Source organism: Rhopalosiphum padi, chromosome 2, assembly GCF_020882245.1.
Source record: "Rhopalosiphum padi isolate XX-2018 chromosome 2, ASM2088224v1, whole genome shotgun sequence".
Classification (NCBI taxonomy): Eukaryota; Metazoa; Arthropoda; class Insecta; order Hemiptera; family Aphididae; genus Rhopalosiphum; species Rhopalosiphum padi.
The window spans coordinates 11,725,160-11,743,993 of NC_083598.1; the positions used below are offsets into that span (position 1 = coordinate 11,725,160).

General features: G+C 27.9%; 3 protein-coding genes across 6 annotated transcripts in view; 1 reads left to right on the forward strand and 2 right to left on the reverse strand.

Annotated features, from left to right (window-relative positions):
• Positions 1–163: 163 nt before the first annotated feature.
• On the reverse strand, positions 164–6,275 carry LOC132919350 (snRNA-activating protein complex subunit 3). 4 transcript variants are annotated; one of them, XM_060980910.1, is made up of 4 exons: positions 2,677–2,811; positions 1,602–2,244; positions 870–998; positions 164–779 (listed from the first exon to the last, which is right to left on the reverse strand). In XM_060980910.1, exons 2-4 carry the CDS (start codon positions 2,209–2,211, stop codon positions 490–492), a joined length of 1,029 nt encoding a protein of 342 aa, XP_060836893.1. In that variant the 5' UTR covers positions 2,212–2,244; positions 2,677–2,811; the 3' UTR covers positions 164–489. The 4 variants fall into 4 exon arrangements, with proteins under 4 accessions (XP_060836893.1, XP_060836892.1, XP_060836891.1 ...); XM_060980909.1 differs by lacking the exon at positions 2,677–2,811 and adding an exon at positions 6,142–6,275 and having other exon boundaries at positions 164–998; XM_060980908.1 differs by having other exon boundaries at positions 164–998; positions 2,688–2,814.
• LOC132919351 (mpv17-like protein) lies at positions 6,203–9,881 on the forward strand. Its single transcript, XM_060980912.1, has 3 exons — positions 6,203–6,454; positions 8,339–8,470; positions 8,750–9,881. The coding sequence occupies exons 1-3, from the start codon at positions 6,203–6,205 to the stop codon at positions 8,918–8,920; spliced, it is 555 nt and encodes a 184-aa protein (XP_060836895.1). The 3' UTR covers positions 8,921–9,881.
• Positions 9,882–10,424: 543 nt separating this feature from the next.
• Positions 10,425–18,834, reverse strand: part of LOC132919348 (uncharacterized) — a 56,867-nt gene continuing 48,457 nt past the window's right edge. The window contains exon 12 of the mRNA XM_060980906.1: positions 10,425–18,411. Within this exon, the coding sequence (XP_060836889.1) occupies positions 18,084–18,411 (328 nt within the window). The 3' untranslated portion in view covers positions 10,425–18,083. The remainder of the gene's footprint in view (positions 18,412–18,834) is intronic.

Here is an 18,834-nt window from a genome sequence, read left to right on the forward strand (position 1 = left end):
CTTTCTCGACTTGAATATACCATTGTTATGGGTTTTTTGTACAGGTACATACACTTTTCTAAGGATTTTCTTTTCGAAGGTCACCAGCTTATTCTGTTTAACATCCTTACATGATAATGTTGTGTAAATAGGCAATGTATTAATATAAATATTTTAGACTTGATTAATTGCAAGGAGTTATAGAAAGTATATTTATATTTTATATTACAACCAAAATTTAAGATACTATGGATCAAGTCCGACATCTCCGTTGTCCTGATATAATTTGCAATGCAGAAAGGCAGAATTATTATTAGTAGTAGTATAAAATGTATTTACAGTTATTTATTTGCTAACAGTTATAATAATGCAAATAAAAGTCATGGATTTATAATGCTAAGACAAATATTTTAACTTAGTACTTAATAACAAATAAAAATTTAAAAAACATAATTTTTCATAATAACATTGTCATTTGGATTATTATTTATAAGTTAATATGTTATTAAGTTATTTTTTCCATTTTATACATCTATAAGCTTTAAAATTTGATACTTTATCATCTAAATGATCATAGTTATATGATTTAAAACAAGGTTCACACATATGATTTACACTTACTGGGGTTCTTTCATCATCATTCAGCATAACAACACTAGCTACATTTTTAGAGCAAAATATACAATTTTTTAATTTCTCTTTTGCTACACTGATGACTCTTGGATAATTGGTTTGGCCAAGACAATCATTAGATTTAGCAATGCTGATTTCATTAAAGATAAATAGATGTTCACAGCGACCTAAATGTTGGTAAACATAAGGTTGGCCAATACATATCTCCAAATCCAAAAGTTGTGTATCCAATGATAATATATTTTCAATAGGTTTACCATTATCACAAGCCCATTTTTTCATTGTTTCGGCATAAATCTTTGTACTTTTATCAGGTAATGTGTCGACGTATAAATTATTATTTATGTAAAACAATCCGTGCTTCAAATCTGAGTTCACAATATATTCTAAAAACAAAAACATTTAAATAAATAAACCAATTTATCAATTTTTAAATGTATATGTTATTAATTCTATATAAAAATGTTTCAAATTGATAGATAAATATTAAATATAATTTTTTTTAATTATACTGACGATTGATATAAAATTGTTTCATCATCTTTTACTAGTGCCCAAAAAGTTGCATGTGCTTACCCCTTAAAACATCAGAATATTATTTTAAATAGTAGGTACTTTGTTGAGGTTATATACCATCTAAACATTATTAAACCATTTAATATATTATATATATCAATATAAAAATCCAGTGGCGTAAATATTATCTAAAATACCTATGACAAATTTCTATATAAGTAGTAGTATAAGTATACCTATCACTTATCATAACTCACCTAAAGTTTATAAACTCCATTTTTATAACTTATTATGAGCAAATTTTCAAGTTTCTCTTAAGACATCCTAGTTTGAAGCATAGTTTTATAAATTTCAAGCCCAAGGTGTCTACACCCAATTAAATTATCTATTTCATTTGTCACAGTTAAACCATAGGATTGGCACATTGTAGAAACTGGAGGGATCTTTATATAGAAATAAAAATTTTGATTTACCTAATGGTTTATGAGGGGTTTTGCTTATATCACCACTTATTTCAGTTTCTTCATTTTCACATTTAAATCCTTGTTTCAAATCTTGAAGAGTTTGTGCATCATAAAATTGAAGGGTTTTTTTACAACGTGGAAAAACAGCTTCATCAGGAATTTGATTTCTCGTCCAATGAAATGGATAATAAATTGAAATTGTAATTAATAAAGTTTGACCAGGCGTAATATTACCTCTTGGAGTAAAACTGGGAAGTGGAGTATATAATTTTGTTTTTTTAGTCTGATAGAAATCACTTTTCATAACTTTAAGTGTTTGAAGATTACTTCTAATAGTGCCGTAGATAGGAAAAATGTAACGAGCACTTAATGTATCTGGTGAATCAAAAACTTCTTGATAATTATAGTTCTGTAATTCTGTTTCCCACATTTTTATATCATCTGGTAAATGAGATAAATCAGCACTTGGATTAATTGATCTTAATTTTTCAAATATTATACGATCAGTGATCTTTGACATTTTAATTTGATCAACTGTATAAGCATTTTCAGTCTTAAATTGTTTTAAGTTAATAGGTTTAGAAATGTAACAACCAAGAATTGAATGACTGAACTCCATTAAAACTAAATGATGATGTCCTATTCTTTTACTCTGTAAAAATAAAGTACAAAAGTCTTCAACATTTTGAATAAATAAAATAGCAATACTTCAAACATTTACAATAACTTAAGAGTTATAACTAATTCTAAAGTATATTAAATAATATGGTTTATAATTAAAAATAATTTGTTGGTCTACATACTCATTATTTATAAACACTATCTAAACTTGAATCCAATAGACTTAAATTAAGCTACTTATGGATTTATATTTTACATTAATTCAAGAATATAATTATGTGGGTACTAAACTAGTAAATATTAATATATACAATGTAAGTAGATGATTTCTTTTTCAAATGAAAGAAAAAAATGTAAATACATAATTTTTAAAAAAACTACATTATTGTTTACAATACAGCAAACTTACTAACTCTTTTAAATCATTTTAACTTAGTCAAACTAGAAAGTAGTGACTACTTACTCAGTACTTACTGCTTAGAAGTTAGATTGGGTAATTAGGTGAATAATTATAAATTACTAATTACTAATTATAATATAAACAAGAGTACAAGACCACGGTCATGGACCGCAATCACGAACTAAGATATATCAATTTACTTGGTTTATCAAAATCTTAAAGATTGCCGGTTTTTGATAATGTTATCATTTAAGGTTTATTCCTTCGTTGGTCTTAGAGTTAACCACTAGAGTGAGTTATACTATTCAATTCTATGAAAAATATTGTCAATTGTTAATATTTTATCGTTCTAAATATTCTTTATAATAATAGTAAATTAGTAAATTAGTAAACTAATAATACATTAATTATGTAAATACTAGGTAGATTGTTAATTTTTAAATCTTAGCGTTTATTACCTACCTACCTACCTTTGTGGAAAATAAGTGAAGAAATAAACTTTGTATTATAACTTATGAGCAATAAAGATGTATATATTAAATAATTGCAAAACAATATTAAATAAGAAAACATTTACGATCAAAATCTCGATGATTTGATAATTATTTTAAGGTACCTAGTTAAAAATGTATAATATTTATTTATTCATAAGGTTTGAAAATCTAGTACAAAGTTCTTTACATCAAGTTGTCTAGAATTAAAAATAAAAACTGAGTTTAATTCTACAAAATTTTAATATTTTTTATGACCATTTGAAGTTTAAATTTTGACGAAATCGAATATTCACATGTGGAATAACGATTTGTCTTCAAACGGTTTTTAGTTTTTTGTTGTTTTAAGTTTCTCATAGAAACTTGAACATTCTGCTGTTATTTAAGGTATATCATTTTTGAAACAATGAAATTTTCAAACTTCAAAGTATTTACTCAATTTAAGCTATTTAGGCATTTTGAAGTGTTGATAAAAATGTTTAGACTTATTCAAAAAGTTGTTTAATTAAATACAAGATCTCATATTCTCATCACATAACTACATAAGTTGTTCTTTTAGATATTAAAAAAATATTTAAAATGCATAAGTAAGATTTGTTTAAAAGTGTTTGAAGTTCAAATGTTGAACAATTTATCAGTTACAAACAATACAAAACTATTTTTTCAAATTATTTTGTAATTAAAAATTTAGAGTAAATTAAGTAAAATCTTGATTTTGTATAATTGTATTGGTTTTTAAAATACATTTGTCTGTAGTGACTAGTGACTCCTGTTTTTCTTTACGTTTTAAATACCGGTTACTTGGCGGTTAGGTTAAAGTAAGTTTAATACCTGTTTTTAATAACGGTAAAATCGAAATTTATATTGTTATCGGAAAAAATAAATAGGTAGGTACTTGTATTCAAAATGAAATTGAAAAAAATGTTTATGGTTTTAATTCCTGATTATATAATGGCCAACTTGATGATTACATCATATATTTTTATATAATTTACAAATCAAAAAATATTGAATAATTTTTTAATTATTAAATTTAATTTTTAAACTAATTTTTATACATTTTAAATTTTGTCGAATATATTAAGTGATTTTTAATGTTTATGTCGTAAAATCATAATTAGTAAAATAGTAACTATTGTTTAAAAAATGTTTTTACAGGTGATTTATATTCCTTTTCTTATTTTTAATTTTTCCGTTAACCGCATTATTTTATAAATTTATTATATTATTTTAAGTGTAAGTTCATTAAATTATTATGATTTATAATAAAAATCAAACCGACGGCAATCAGACAATTATTATTCTAATCACTAAACGTCTGAACTGAATCACGCTTAGATAACGTGTCGTGTGTCTGTATGACTGTATATGCGATTTTGTATCATGGGCATTGACCTTGTTCTTGGTAATGAATGTATAATATTTAATGATTAAAATTAAAATTAAATGTAGATAGGCCATTTTTTTTAAAAATTTTTTTTAGGCAGTAAATTAAGTAAGAAAGTACAACTCATTAAAAACCTCGTAATACATATTCAAGCATATTTGTCCAACGATAATTTTTTTTATCGACATTTATACTTTATAGTAAAATACTAAAATAACTAAAACAAATTTCGAAAATTTTAAATGTCTATAAATAGCTCAAAAAAAGTCAAATATTATGAAGACTATACTATGTAAAGAAGACGCTAAGATTAACACTTGGTAAAAATTTAAAGTATTCAAAGTTATTCTATAAATTAAAAAAATGAAGTCAATCATTGAGAAAACTACGAAATAATTCTCGATTTTTATGCATTTTGGCAACATTTTAAATTCAACCCAAACCGGCCAAACCAAAACCAAATGTGGTATAAAGAAAAACATTTTTCTCACTCGAGTTTTCCAGACTAATGACATGTATTATTTTTAATTATTTTATAGACAAATATGTACTAATTATAAAGATTAACAACCGTCGACCAAACTAAAAAACCTTTTTTAATTTTTAAAAACTCGTATTATAGACATATTATATAGATTATACAGACTATAACAGTAGTCCTATAGTCCTCGTGGGGCTATAATGCATAAGGATTACTATTTTATACGCCGGCGGAAATTTTGTTTTCGTGCGAAGAGAGGGTTCAGATCGTTATTTTGTTCGTGTACACAAGTAATCTATATAGTTTACTACAATCTACATAGTAGTATGAATAATATTATTATCACGGTTTGACGGACGGAGTAAATTGGAATTTTATGATTTATGAATGGTTCTAATCAACAATCAACGGTTGTACGGTTGTTCGATAACGGCTCATCACTCGATTCACTCGCCACCAGGCGCCTGATGTCTATTGCCGAATGCCGCCGATCACCCGCTGGTCCGGTGGCGGCGGTGACCTTGTTCGCGGGTCCCGCGGACCGGTGCTCAACGCTCAACGGCCAATCCTCACTCGGAGCAGTCTGTCTGCTCTACTCGTTCCCCCGTCGCTTTCGGCTCAATAACCGTCGACCGCGGCCAGTACACTACTATACACTACGATATCATACTCGTACAACAGTAGTGTCGGCTCCTCGTCGTCGGCGGTTACGTGTTTGGGCCGTTTTGGGTTCCGGAACAATATAATATATAGGTTATCGATTTGGCGTTCGCCCACGCGCATTCCGCCGCCGTCAGATCCGTTCTCTTAACTATACATTAACTCTGTATTGCTCTCTTCACCCACATTTGTTTTTTTTTTCCAAATATTTTCGCGAATCCGTGATCGCAATTCCCTATCTGTTGCGCGTGATTTCGCACAAGTGCCTATTGTTGTTACGTTTTTACACGTTATCTGCTGTTTATTGTTAATTATTTACGATCGTGTCAGTACTATACCTAAACAACTGTCAACCTTCGCGCGGACGAGTGCCTTGAACGCCGTTATTTTATCGCCAAGTGTTCATTCATTACACACGAATTATACCTGTCCACCTGTATTGTTGGTTTTCCGTAAGTACCTACCTACGCAAAATGTTAACCGAGTCAAATCTAGTATTTGATGCTTACCGATCTCTGAGCGAATTATGATTAATTTTTTGTTTAGTGACGACCACAGTCTTCCGTTATTATGTGGTCGAAAATATTTAAAGCCAGTAATCACGGACTCGTCCGCGGTGTGGCCATATATTCGGTTACCTGGCCGGTGAGCAGTTTGATACAACAGACGCTTCAGCCGTCTGGAAACAAAACCATTGATTTACAACGAGCGGCAAAGTTCAGTATGTATGGTGGACTTTTTGTAGCACCCACTTTGTACGCGTGGATGAGATTTGCCAGTTATGTTTGGCCTTCAATGACAATTACTAGTCATATAACTAAGGTCAGTATATCTGTGTTTAATAGTCATTAATTATAATAATTAATAAGCATAATTGCTAAGGTTTAGCTTGCAGTAACATGATTGTTTTAACTGTAACCTAATTTAAATATTACCTATGTTAAATTTAAACATACCTAATATTTCAATAAGAAATAATAACATGAACATCTCAGCTATCAAGTTTAAACAATGTAATTATAAAATTTATTTAATTTATTTAATTTAAATTAGAAAGTAAATTAACCAGTAATTTTATTTAAAAGTGGCTTACTAAAATGTATTTAGTGCCTAGGATAAGAAAAATATAGTTGGACGCATATTGTAGATTTGATTATACATTCCTTGTTCCTACGCAGATACTAATTAAATTATTACTGAACAATAACAATTAGTAAAATTGTATCATGAAATAAAAACATGAAATATAACTGTTAATTATATACATAACTATTATACTACTAGGTACAATAATTTATGTTTTAAATTATGGTTAAAATATTAAACTATCATTTACAATTTAAGCTTATTAATCAAAAAATAAATAAATGTTATCATTACCTGCTAAAATATTTATGTGTACAGGCAGTGATAATATAATGTTTCTACTATTGCAGCACAATGTATTTTAAAATTTCTGATTATATATTTTACAAATAGTATACAATATTATACCTACTCTAATTATGAAAATAAAAAAATGTTAAGAACATTCTTTATCATAGGTGCCTACTTCTACAATGCAAGGTGTTTATCTTTTATCTATATTATACTTTATCCATTGAAAATATTTTAATTGTAATATGAAATTTATTATGATACAACTTATATAAAAATGGTTATGGTGAATATTAAGGAATGGTTATTGTGATTAGGTTTATTGGGTTTTTTTTTATTGGATTTGAAATAACAACTTTTAAGCAATATTGTATTATATTATTATATAGGTACCTATAATTTTATTATATTTTAATAATTTAATAATTTTTAATGCTATCAATAATTGGACGAAAAAAATTATTGAATTAGTTTGATTGTATTCATATTGGTAGGTAATAAGTACTTAATTATTATAAACGTGAAACATTGAAATCCATTAATTAGAAAGAATTTATCTAAAATCCATTGTCAAAATGTGTTTCAATATTAACTACAATATTTAAAACATACACTTATGTAAGTGTCAGTCATTTTTTTATAAACTAATTAATTACATCATATAATATGATATCGTGGTAATTAATACTACAAATAAACCTAGTATGTATAAGAGAAGCCTTAAACAACTTTTTTTCTTTATGAGCTGTCAATATAGGATTACTTAAATATAACAGGTAAAAGCATTAAAAAGTATGATTTTTTTATTATTTTAAGAAAAATACGATTAGATAATAAACAATTATATATTTAATTCCATAAAAATGTTATCTTGATATAATAATAATGTTCATAGAAATTTTAATTTTGGTATTTTTGAAGTATAAAAATTTAATTTCTATCAGAAAAATAAAAAAAAAAATAGCCATATAATATTATACAGCTAATCAGCATAAAAATTGTGATTGTGGTTGCAGACTATAGGCATTTTATTTATTAGGTACCAAAAACTAGTTTATAGATGAGTTACTAAATTGAATAAAAAACACTTAATTAATACTACGGATGATAAATCTTAACCTTATTTATGCTACTACTTTGTTTAGTTCTTAAAATTATAACAATGATATAAATATTTGGGCCTAAATTATTTATATATTATTTAAGTTCGGAAATAATTATTATTTGAAAAAGGTTACAATAAATATAACTTTTAATAATGGTATAATAATATAATATAATATGTTAGTCTTATTATAATAAAATTAAATGTTATTTTTAATTTTGCAGGCAGTTGTTGAACAATTTTCATATGGTCCATTTGCAATGGCTAGTTTTTTTTTCTTCATGACACTTTTGGATGGAGGTACAATAGAAGATGCTAAAATGGAAGTTAAAGAAAAATTTGTCTCTACATGGAAGGTACCTATATAATTTTTTTTATACATTGTAATCAAATAAATTTTAAAAGGACACCATATTTTATAATTGCTATTTTCACATTTCTTCCTTTATGTAATAGGTATGATTTTAAATTGTATAATAATAAATATTTTGAACGTATTATATATATATAACTATATAATAGTTAAAATTTTAAATACTTAATAATTTTTAATGCTAAAGACTGTTAAATTGCTAAAAGTGAATAATATTATTTAGTCACTTATATTGATCAACAAATATTTTTCTTTTGTTTAGATTGCTGTAATGGTTTGGCCGATATTACAAACAATAAATTATTGTGTAATTCCTCCGAGAAATCGTTTGATATTTGTCAGTTTCGCTGGATTGGTATGGACCACATTTTTAGCTTATATAAAATATCAAAAGAATAAATCTATACCAATAGCTGACAAAACAACGGATTGATAATTAGTGTTATGTATTTATTTGACTGTTATGTAACTAGGTTTTTGACATTTTTTGTTATTATTGATTATTATTGTTATTAGCTCTTTAAACTATTGTTGCCAAATATTATACCTACATAAATATAATTTATGTCTGAACCTTTATCAATGGTGTATTTACAGGATAGAGAAATATCCAATCCAGAAATTCAATAATACCTTATACATAAGTATTTTTTATTTGATAACTATTCCAGTCAACATGATCCATTTCATTATAATTAATTCCTTCACCTCAACTCTGCCTTCCAGAAACATTGTAAATACACCATATAAATAATATAATATTTTAAACTACTTATGCAATTTGTATTTTGAAAACTTGCAATACATTTAAAATATTGGAACATTCCTACTTTTGTTATTTGATGACACTAGTCAAAAAAATCGTTATTTAGTTAAATAATTTATACAAATGCAATTATCTATTTAATGTTATATTATTAAGTCCAAATGTCCAATTGAGGGTTTTCAGTTTAGTATAAATGGTGTGACATTTTAAATTTTGAAATGTTCATAATCCATCTTATATTAAACATGTTCTTAACTGATTGAATTTAAATTGTTTTTATATTACCATTATTGTAATGTAGATAAAAGGGGGAATTTTTGTTAATTTTAATTTTACATATTGTATTTATTTATATGTATTATGTATTATATATAGTTTTTTATGTTTTTCAATTATATGGTCAGTATATTTGATTTACCTAAATTATTTTACCATTCCATTATATTTAAATTGTTCGTCTCAATAATAGATTAATAAATAAAAATGTATACCAATGTTAATATTATATATTTTATTTTGATGATAATATAATTGCCATTTTAATGGAAGAAGGGATGTTTATGATTGGCTGATCGGTTTGTGTAAAAATAAAGAAGTTTAAATAAAAATATATAATTTCTGGTTAAAATTTTTTTTTTTAATTTTTAGTTTTGTATACCTACTGAAGTCTGAAGTTATAGGTATAATATTTTTACATTACTGCAATGTGAATAGATTGTTAATTTTATTAATATTATTTTAATAATGTAAATAAAGTTACACTATTTTTCAACTTTTATAAAGATGACAAAAATTTTGGCTATTCAACATTTTAAATGAAGGGAAATGACACTCATGGCTTCATGGGAAGTCCGGCACCGGTATTTTGGTGACTCGTCCGGTGAGAACACCTGGTTTTTCTATGTCTTGAACCGGCTCTGAGTCTGTACACTCAAGTCGCGTCCAGACCAAAGAAATATTTGTCGGAAACACATGTCTTCGACATTGTTGTCGACAATGTTTCCGATTTCCGCTCATAAGCGGTAGGTAACATAAATATTTGTTGACGACAATGTCGGAAATAAATGTTGCCGACAAGTTTTTCTTGGTGTGGACGTGGCTTTATGTTATAATAATTTAATGGATTATTTAGTATACCTACTGTAGGTAAGCGATATACATTATACATTCATGACATGATTTCTATATGTATTTTATTTAATTTTCCAGTGTAACAACTTTTTTTTTTGATCTTTACATATACTATGGTCTATGGATAATACCAATGTATATTTACAGTTAAATTATGTACCATAATAAAATTGGTTAAGTTTTAACAAATTGAAGATATATAAATACAAAATTAACAATAAATTTCAATTTCGATTTCGTCTATATAATAATTAATAATAAAATTTTAATATTTTATTATACGCAAAATAACGATTATTTAAGTGAATATTTAACAAGTGAATGTACAAAATAATATATACATGTATATTATAAATATATAATGCATGTTCTTAATTTCAGCGACCATTATTATAAAATGACAAAGCGTCGACATTTATCTCATACAAATTATTATACAAGATTTTAAAAGTAAACGTTATTATTAATAATATGGTACAGGTATATATTATATAATATAAATAATATAATGTTATATTGTACGTTATATTTACTATATAGGTACTTTTAAATATTTTATTTATTAACTCTCAATTTCTAATGAGTTATTATTTTCATGAACAAAGTATCTATAATAATTTAATAGGTATTTAATTGAATTATTATATTTTGAATGTAAATCCATTCAATGCAATGTGTCTATATGACTTTGTCTAATGATGTTGAGATGGGGAAATATATTTAAAATAAAAAAAGAATAATTTAAATATTAACCAATTATACGATAACTTTGTTAAATTAAAAAAAAAAAATACACAACCAAACCAAAATCATTCATCAATATACATATCATAATATACAGGTTGTCAGGTCCTATACAATCTACAGAATATAAGATTATTGTAAAATGATTGACACTATAATATATTATTTTGTATAATATAATAATAATAATAACTATATTATTATACAGTTATTGGTTGGATTCAACAATTCAACATAAAAATTTACTACGAAAATAGAACTCGTTGATGTGTAATAAGTGATGCGTACAACGATATTATATAACAATTTGATTTACCTAACTAGGTACCTACCTATACAGTAGGTACTTATACGTAATATTTATTGAAAACATTACAACGAAAAATTAACGATATGTTCAATATCGATAAACATTTTATGTACACACTACATAATCTTTAGTCGGTTAATAAGTCGAAAATATTATATCCTACCATCAATATTGTTACAATATTCTGTGTAGGTATTGAAATTCTATATTTATTATTCATATAATATATAATATATCAATTAAAAAAATATATACCTATTTATTTAACATAGTTTTTGTCCACGAGTAAGGTACACAGTATCACTAACACCTGGAAGCACTCTGGATTAAACATTTTAATCGGAACAATGTAAAAATCAAAACAACTATATGTTTATCAAAAAATGCACTCCGGTGTATATATAATGTGTATGTAACGCAATACCTATTAAAAACATTATAATTATATTTAAATACATAATACATATTATTACGTTTTACGTGTTATTGCATATAAGTATGTAAATGTGAGTATATATACAACTTTAAATTTTATATTTTATAATATTAATTATTATTAGGGAACGGATTTAAATGCTTTAAAAAACAAGAAAAATGCCTTAAAAATACGATTAAATGCACTCACAACAGAATTTTTTTTTTGAATTCACTAAAAAAATGTTCTTAAAATTATTTTTAACATTGAAAAAATGTATTTAATTATATAAATTTATTCTTTGGTACCTATTAATTATTTGCATTATTTTCATCGTCTTCTAGTTCTCCTATCTTTTTTCTCTGAAAAATTAATATTCAGTTTAGATAGATTCCTGATACATTCATTATATTTTTACCTTGTGTTTCATAAATCATAATAGCACTGTATAATCAGGTGCTGCTTAATTTTTGATGAATTTTATCAATTTCTGTATACAATTATTTAAAAAAATAAAAAATGTCAAAAAATGCAAAATAAAAGTTACATTTTTTAATTTCCTGATCTATGAAATGAACTTCGTGATTGGAAAGTAATATTTTCAGACATTAAAAAAAAATGCAATTTATATTTAAATCCGTTTCCTAATTATTATATAATCACACATTTCCCTCCGATTTTTTGAAGTGTGTTATGATCATATAAATAAACTGAGAACAGTAGGTACTAGGTACGATATATAAAGATTAAAGAAATATTCGATTCGGCTCCCATCGAATAAAACATCGCTAATTAAGCATAATATAATATTAATATATTATTACTCGTCATCAAATGTTATGGTGTTAAACTTATAAATAGTTTTGACGATCTAGCCCGCAATAATATATAGGTTGGTATGTAAAATTATTTTAAATATAACATCAAATCATTATCTTTTACCCTGATTTTTAATTACCTATACTTTATTTTAAAATTAATATTATGTTGTTAGTCTGACATATGTACATAATAATATGTATTATGTATTTATTATCAAGAAGATGTGAACGCACTATTTGTTTTCTTCCTATGTCTGACCCATATGGACCATATACAACCATACAGAAATATTTTAAGTTCATTCGAACCAATCTTGTGTTCTACCATCGTAAGCTTTAAGATTAGAGTGAACGATTTAGCTTAAAGTTAATAACATTATCTGTGTGTGCTTAATGGATTTTTATGATATTTCAATTCCAATGCAGTAGTATTATGAGTAGGTACTATGTAAAATATTAAAATTTTAAAATGCCCATATACGAAATGCCTCAGAAAATAATTGAAAAATCATAAAAATGAAAACACAAATAATCCTTACAAAAGGTCAATTCACTTCAATAGTATACAGGGTTAACAAACACATCGTCGGTTATGTTGAACGCTAATTTGCAGTGTTTCGCGTGGGCGTCGGAGAGAGAAAACAAATAGTGTGCGCTGACATTTTCTTAAACAGGTATAATGTGCGTGTATAATAATCGGTTGTTATTGCTAAACATCGTAATTATGTAGTATGTGTTCTAGTCTATAATTTAAAATGTACCTATATGAGTACATTCTATTAACATGATAGTAAAATTTGTAACGAAAAAAAAAATAAACAAGAACGAACTCATCTTAACAACTATAGTTTTATATTTCCTAATTGTTTATCATTTATCAAAATACATTGCTTTTATATAATATAACATTATGTAGATTAAAACATAACTATTTCATATGTACCTACCTATATAATAGTATTCGTATTAAGTATATAAACTGAAAGCCGAATTTATTATTTATCACCAGTTTTGAATCGTTTGAATCTTTTTGATATTTCGTAAACTATCAAACCTTTTAACTTGTAAGTCATACCTATCGAACACTAATATAATTTCAATATTGGTCGTTTGGTCAATCACCAATACTTCGGAATGATGCAAAACAGAAAAAACATAACTATTATATAATATGCTTACTGACTACTGTAGTCAGATTATTTATTTCAGATCGATTTTCCTTTATACATTCATTGCCCTCTTTATTATACATTTATACTAAACGTTTTATTCGTCTTTCCTAATCCGCTTGTCGAAGTTGGCACAAACAAATGTGCATTATACATATTCAGTATGCACAACATACTGATCACTGAAGTGTATACCTAAAATATCTTTCTATTTATCGTAATCGCCTTTAAAGTATAATGCGCTAACGATAGATTTTAGAAATCCATTAGTGTAAATTACAAAAACAAAACAAATCTTAATAAACCCGGCAACACACTCGACTTATGTTCGTTAGAGCGTTAGACAAATTTTAAGTAGATACCTTTAAATAGATAAACTGAGACTAAGATGAATTGGGTTGGATTTATAATTATACTTACGAAAAAAACTTTAAAAAATATATACATCATTACATATATAATACTACCATTGTGTAATGACTATACCGTGAACACATTTTAAAGGCAATTTTTTATATAAAAAAAAACTTTGTAATAATAAAGTGTACCATTAAACGAATAATAAATATTATTAATAAATTCTGCTTTTGCCTGTAACAATAATACGACTTTTTCTTTGATATCCTTAAAACTATTTAACAACAAAGTTATTTAAATACTTTTATACCTCGTAAAAGTATACAACATCCTCAACGATACGAACGTATTTGCATGCTGACTTTGCAGGGTTTAACAAAACATTAAATTATATCCAAAAGAACATAGAAATGGCAAATGAATTCCAATGACAAAGAATTCGTAGTAATCTTGTGTAAATATTATACATACTCGTATAATAATGTTATATTATACGCTGTTTGGAAGTCATAAATACAGATAAATATGATTCTAAAAGTTGTTAGCGCATAAAAACTGAAAAACCTATACCTACAGATTGAGTCGCCAAGCATGTGTATCTCCTTTGATCATCCTTATGCCCCCCCTCAATAATAGATTTGATTTAGTTTTTATGTTTATAATTTTTAAGTATATCTAATGATCATATTAAAAAAAGTTATATTTTATGCAAGTCAAGGATTGTTTTGTTGAGGTATAAATTAATTTTTTTCATTTGAGGATGACCCTTTTTATTTAAAATTTATCATATTTATTATGAATATGAAAATGTTGTTGTACTTATATAAAATTCGAATTCTAATAATTTATAAGTAGTTTTTGAGTAATTAATGATACTAATCCATAATAATAAGTTAATAAAAGTTATAAATCATTTGATGATTTAAAAATAATAGTAAGTAATTAATTATTAATTTATTGAAATTATGTAATTTGAAAAAATTATCGAATCATCTGAATATTATAATAAGTACTATTTATTTTATATAAAACCATTAAAAAGAACTATCCTCTTATTTCCTATCCCTACTACATTAAATTTAAATAACTCAGAAACTAACGATTTGAGTTTCGATTTAAATTAATTAGGTATAATTTAAAAAGAAATCATCAGATTGACAATTTACAGTACAGTAAAAAATGGTGGCCTTTATATGAAAAAAATTATTTATATGGGATATACGTTCTGATCATTAATTATAATCGAAATCTAAGTATTTGAAAATATGATCTTTATAAGTGTAAATGTATCTATTTGTAAGAGTGACCAAAATCAAGTAAATGTATTATTGAAGGATAAAAAAGACGTATCTTTTGAACAACTTTGTACATCGTGATTGCACCTAATGGCTACCTAATATACGCGTCCCATGTGCAGGTTACACATATACTATATAAACTACTTACAACAAAAAATAATAGCCATACACAATTTACTAATTAATTAAAAATGTGAGGGGGGAGATCCAATGGTTAGATTCAATTACACCTCCATTTTATAAATTAGTAAATCTTTGCGATATACTTTATAGCTGGTAATAATATATAGGTAGATGCTCTTACACACACGCTCTTTACAGGTTTCCAAATATGATCTCTTTGCGGTTCGGTCCAAATGGAACACGAAATATATGTACGTTATATAAGTTTTATAAGAGGTATACATACGTATATTTAATGAAAAATGCGCAAAAGCCTGTAAATTTGACGTATACTTGTATATATATATATATATATATATATATAATATCATTAATATACACAATATTTATATGCTGGTGATTATTTTTTTAATCAAAAAACTGTCAGTTTTGAAAATGTTATTTTAAATTAATAATTTCAATTCATTGCAACTAAGTTTTTTTTTAAATTTCTTAAATCATTTTTATTTTAATTTCATACGTACAAATCTAACTTTGAATCACGAACAAAACTTATAATATTTATAAGTACCTATTAAAGTTTAGATAAGCGGAACAGTGCTGAGTGCGCCGACAGCTTACTGGGTATCTAACCTTGTATCATTCTATATTGAGTTCATAAATTAATATAATGCTAATCGACTTTGGTTCGAAAACGTGCGATTTTCATACATTGAAATAATCGGACAATATTATTTTCCAATTGGGAATAATACCATATTCAAAATGTATATTGTCGGTTCAAGTATTAAAAGATTTAAAAAACTAAACAAACTTTTAATAAAAAGTAAAAATAAAATAAAATTTTTGCCTAGAAAATGACAGTTTAGTGATGAAAAAAATCACTGCGTGTTATAATGTACACAAGTAGAAAGTTTCGTTGGGATTTAGACTGCGGAAGTTGAACAACTAGGGGAAGTTTTACCGACATATATTATTATTATGTAACCGGTATGTAATGTGCGCATCGCGTTATATTAGTTTAATCTCGTACGTCCGAGGGTTCGTGTTTGTGAGATAATATTGGACTTTCGCGTGAAAGTGCAAAAAAAAACCTACCGCCAGATAGAGATATACACCCTCACTTCTATCCCTCTCACCCACCGGCCACCGTCCAAAGAGAGTGTGCAGTGTACGTATATAATATAATAACGATATTGTACGGTTCGAATATTTTGTTTTTACGAGTCAGAAAATTACGACCGAAATTTGGCGACCGTTGAACGGCGGCGGTGGCGGTGGCGGTGTCTATGGCGTAAAAAGAATTAACTAGGTCGGGTCAGATAATATATGTTTGGACCGAGCAATAACGTCGATTTCACGCCCCGCTGGTCAGGGTTGATATTGGCTATGGGTGGGGTGGGACGGGTACACGAGGAGGCGTTGGCACTCCGTTGCCCGAATTCTGCGAACCATGTGATTTGAACTAGAAAGAGAGAGAGAGAGAGAGAGAGAGAGATAGAGAATATAATAATAACAAAGTATATATACGCGAACAACATCAGTCGCACGCCTTTAAACCAAGTAATTTCCACACGGTGCGTGACATAATGTTTTTTTTTTCCCGAAAATATTCAATACTCCGACGACGAGTGTCGGTCTTGGATTACGGTATTCGTGTAAATCACCAACTTTCGCAGCGAAAACGCTGTACCACTATAATTGCACACCGCACCTCCATAATTTACATTGGTACCTACTAAATGGGCCATACCCGCAGAGGACGTTTTCAGATCAGATTTTTTTCCCCCGAAAACGTACAAAAAATAATAATAAATGTCTCTCCTCAAATGCCCGGTCTACACGAAGCTAGTATTTCGACCTAGGATACCGCATGAATGCGTGATAGTACACTTTTGGTGATTATCCCGGCTTACCATTATCCCGGTTTGGCACAAGCTAGAGCGGGTCTTACGCGAAAAAACACCAAGCCAGTTCGGCGAAAGATTGGTGGGTGGGTGGGTGTGGGGCAATATAATGCTCGAAAAATGAAATTCCATCGCATTAAACTATCCTGTGGTTCGAGACGCTCTATGTCTATATACCTTAATAGATCCTTCAATAATAATAAGTCGCTATACTTAGGTATTATACATTTACGGGTAATAATATAATGATAGACGGCAGTATCTTGCTATATACCCTATAATAGTATGGAGTACTAGCCACGTGTTGACCAGGCACAACGCTACGGAAATTATGTCATAAATTAGTGGAGGTATATTATTATTATTATTATTATTATTATGTATGATAAGAGGCACGTGCGTTACGACGATGATGATGATGATGATGATGACGACGATGACGATGACGGTTACGACGACGGCGAAGATTTCTCGTTCGAGTCGCTTGCCCGCTGCCGATCAGACGGTGGTGACGCGATCGTATTCGACGTAGTGCACTACGTCGTTGACCTTATGTCAGTAAACCACGTCGCGCCCGGACATGACCGCCTCCGTCTCGGCGGACTTGGCGGACGCGTTCCGGCAGCCGGCCGCGGGCGACGACGACGTACGGAACCGCCGGAACCACAGGACGGTGAGCCCCGACGACACGGCCACGATGACGATGGCCACGGTCAGTGCGATGCTGTACACCAGGTGCGTATACAGCAGGTGCATGCAGTACCCGAAAGACTCGTCGTAACCGGACGGACAGTGTTCCACGCCGTCACACCACAGCGACTCGTTGATGCACGCGTCCAGTTCCGGGCACTGGCTGTGGCAGTACGGGCCGTCGGCTCGGATCCTATTTTCGATTCCGGAAACAAGAAGTGGAAAAAAAACAAAAACAAAACGGTTATTGTAACGATATACGATCACAAAGTTTAACTTGCGGAAATGGTTCTTGACGACAAGTCCAAGAGGGGGAGGGGAGATGATATAGGAAGCGAAGCTATTTGGAATATTTTCCCGTTCATTATTTGTTGGTACACAAAAAGTAACTTAATATTGTGCAATACACTTTATACATATATAATATATCATTAAATGAAAAATTTGTATTTGTTATAAGCTCTGCTCCCTGTAATCTTCCAACCCTAGGGTCTCGCCCTCTTTTGCAACTTGAAATTTAATATCAATGTTTTAAAATATTTATAAACAAAATACGCGGAAGAAAAATATAAAAAACTTTTTTTAAATAACTGAGTTTATATTTAGTAAGTATATA

What these genes read in the sequence shown, in the direction of transcription:
- LOC132919351 (XM_060980912.1), top strand. Translation starts at nt 6,203, where the DNA reads ATGTGGTCGAAAATATTTAAAGCCAGTAATCACGGACTCGTCCGCGGT. An exon ending in TTACTAGTCATATAACTAAG is followed by an intron (nt 6,455 to 8,338) that starts GTCAGTATATCT and finishes TTAATTTTGCAG; the next exon opens with GCAGTTGTTGAACAATTTTC. An exon ending in AATTTGTCTCTACATGGAAG is followed by an intron (nt 8,471 to 8,749) that starts GTACCTATATAA and finishes TCTTTTGTTTAG; the next exon opens with ATTGCTGTAATGGTTTGGCC.
- LOC132919350 (XM_060980909.1), bottom strand. Translation starts at nt 2,211, where the DNA reads ATGGAGTTCAGTCATTCAATTCTTGGTTGTTACATTTCTAAACCTATT. An exon ending in AACCCCTCATAAACCATTAG is followed by an intron (nt 999 to 1,601) that starts GTAAATCAAAAT and finishes TTTTGTTTTTAG; the next exon opens with AATATATTGTGAACTCAGAT.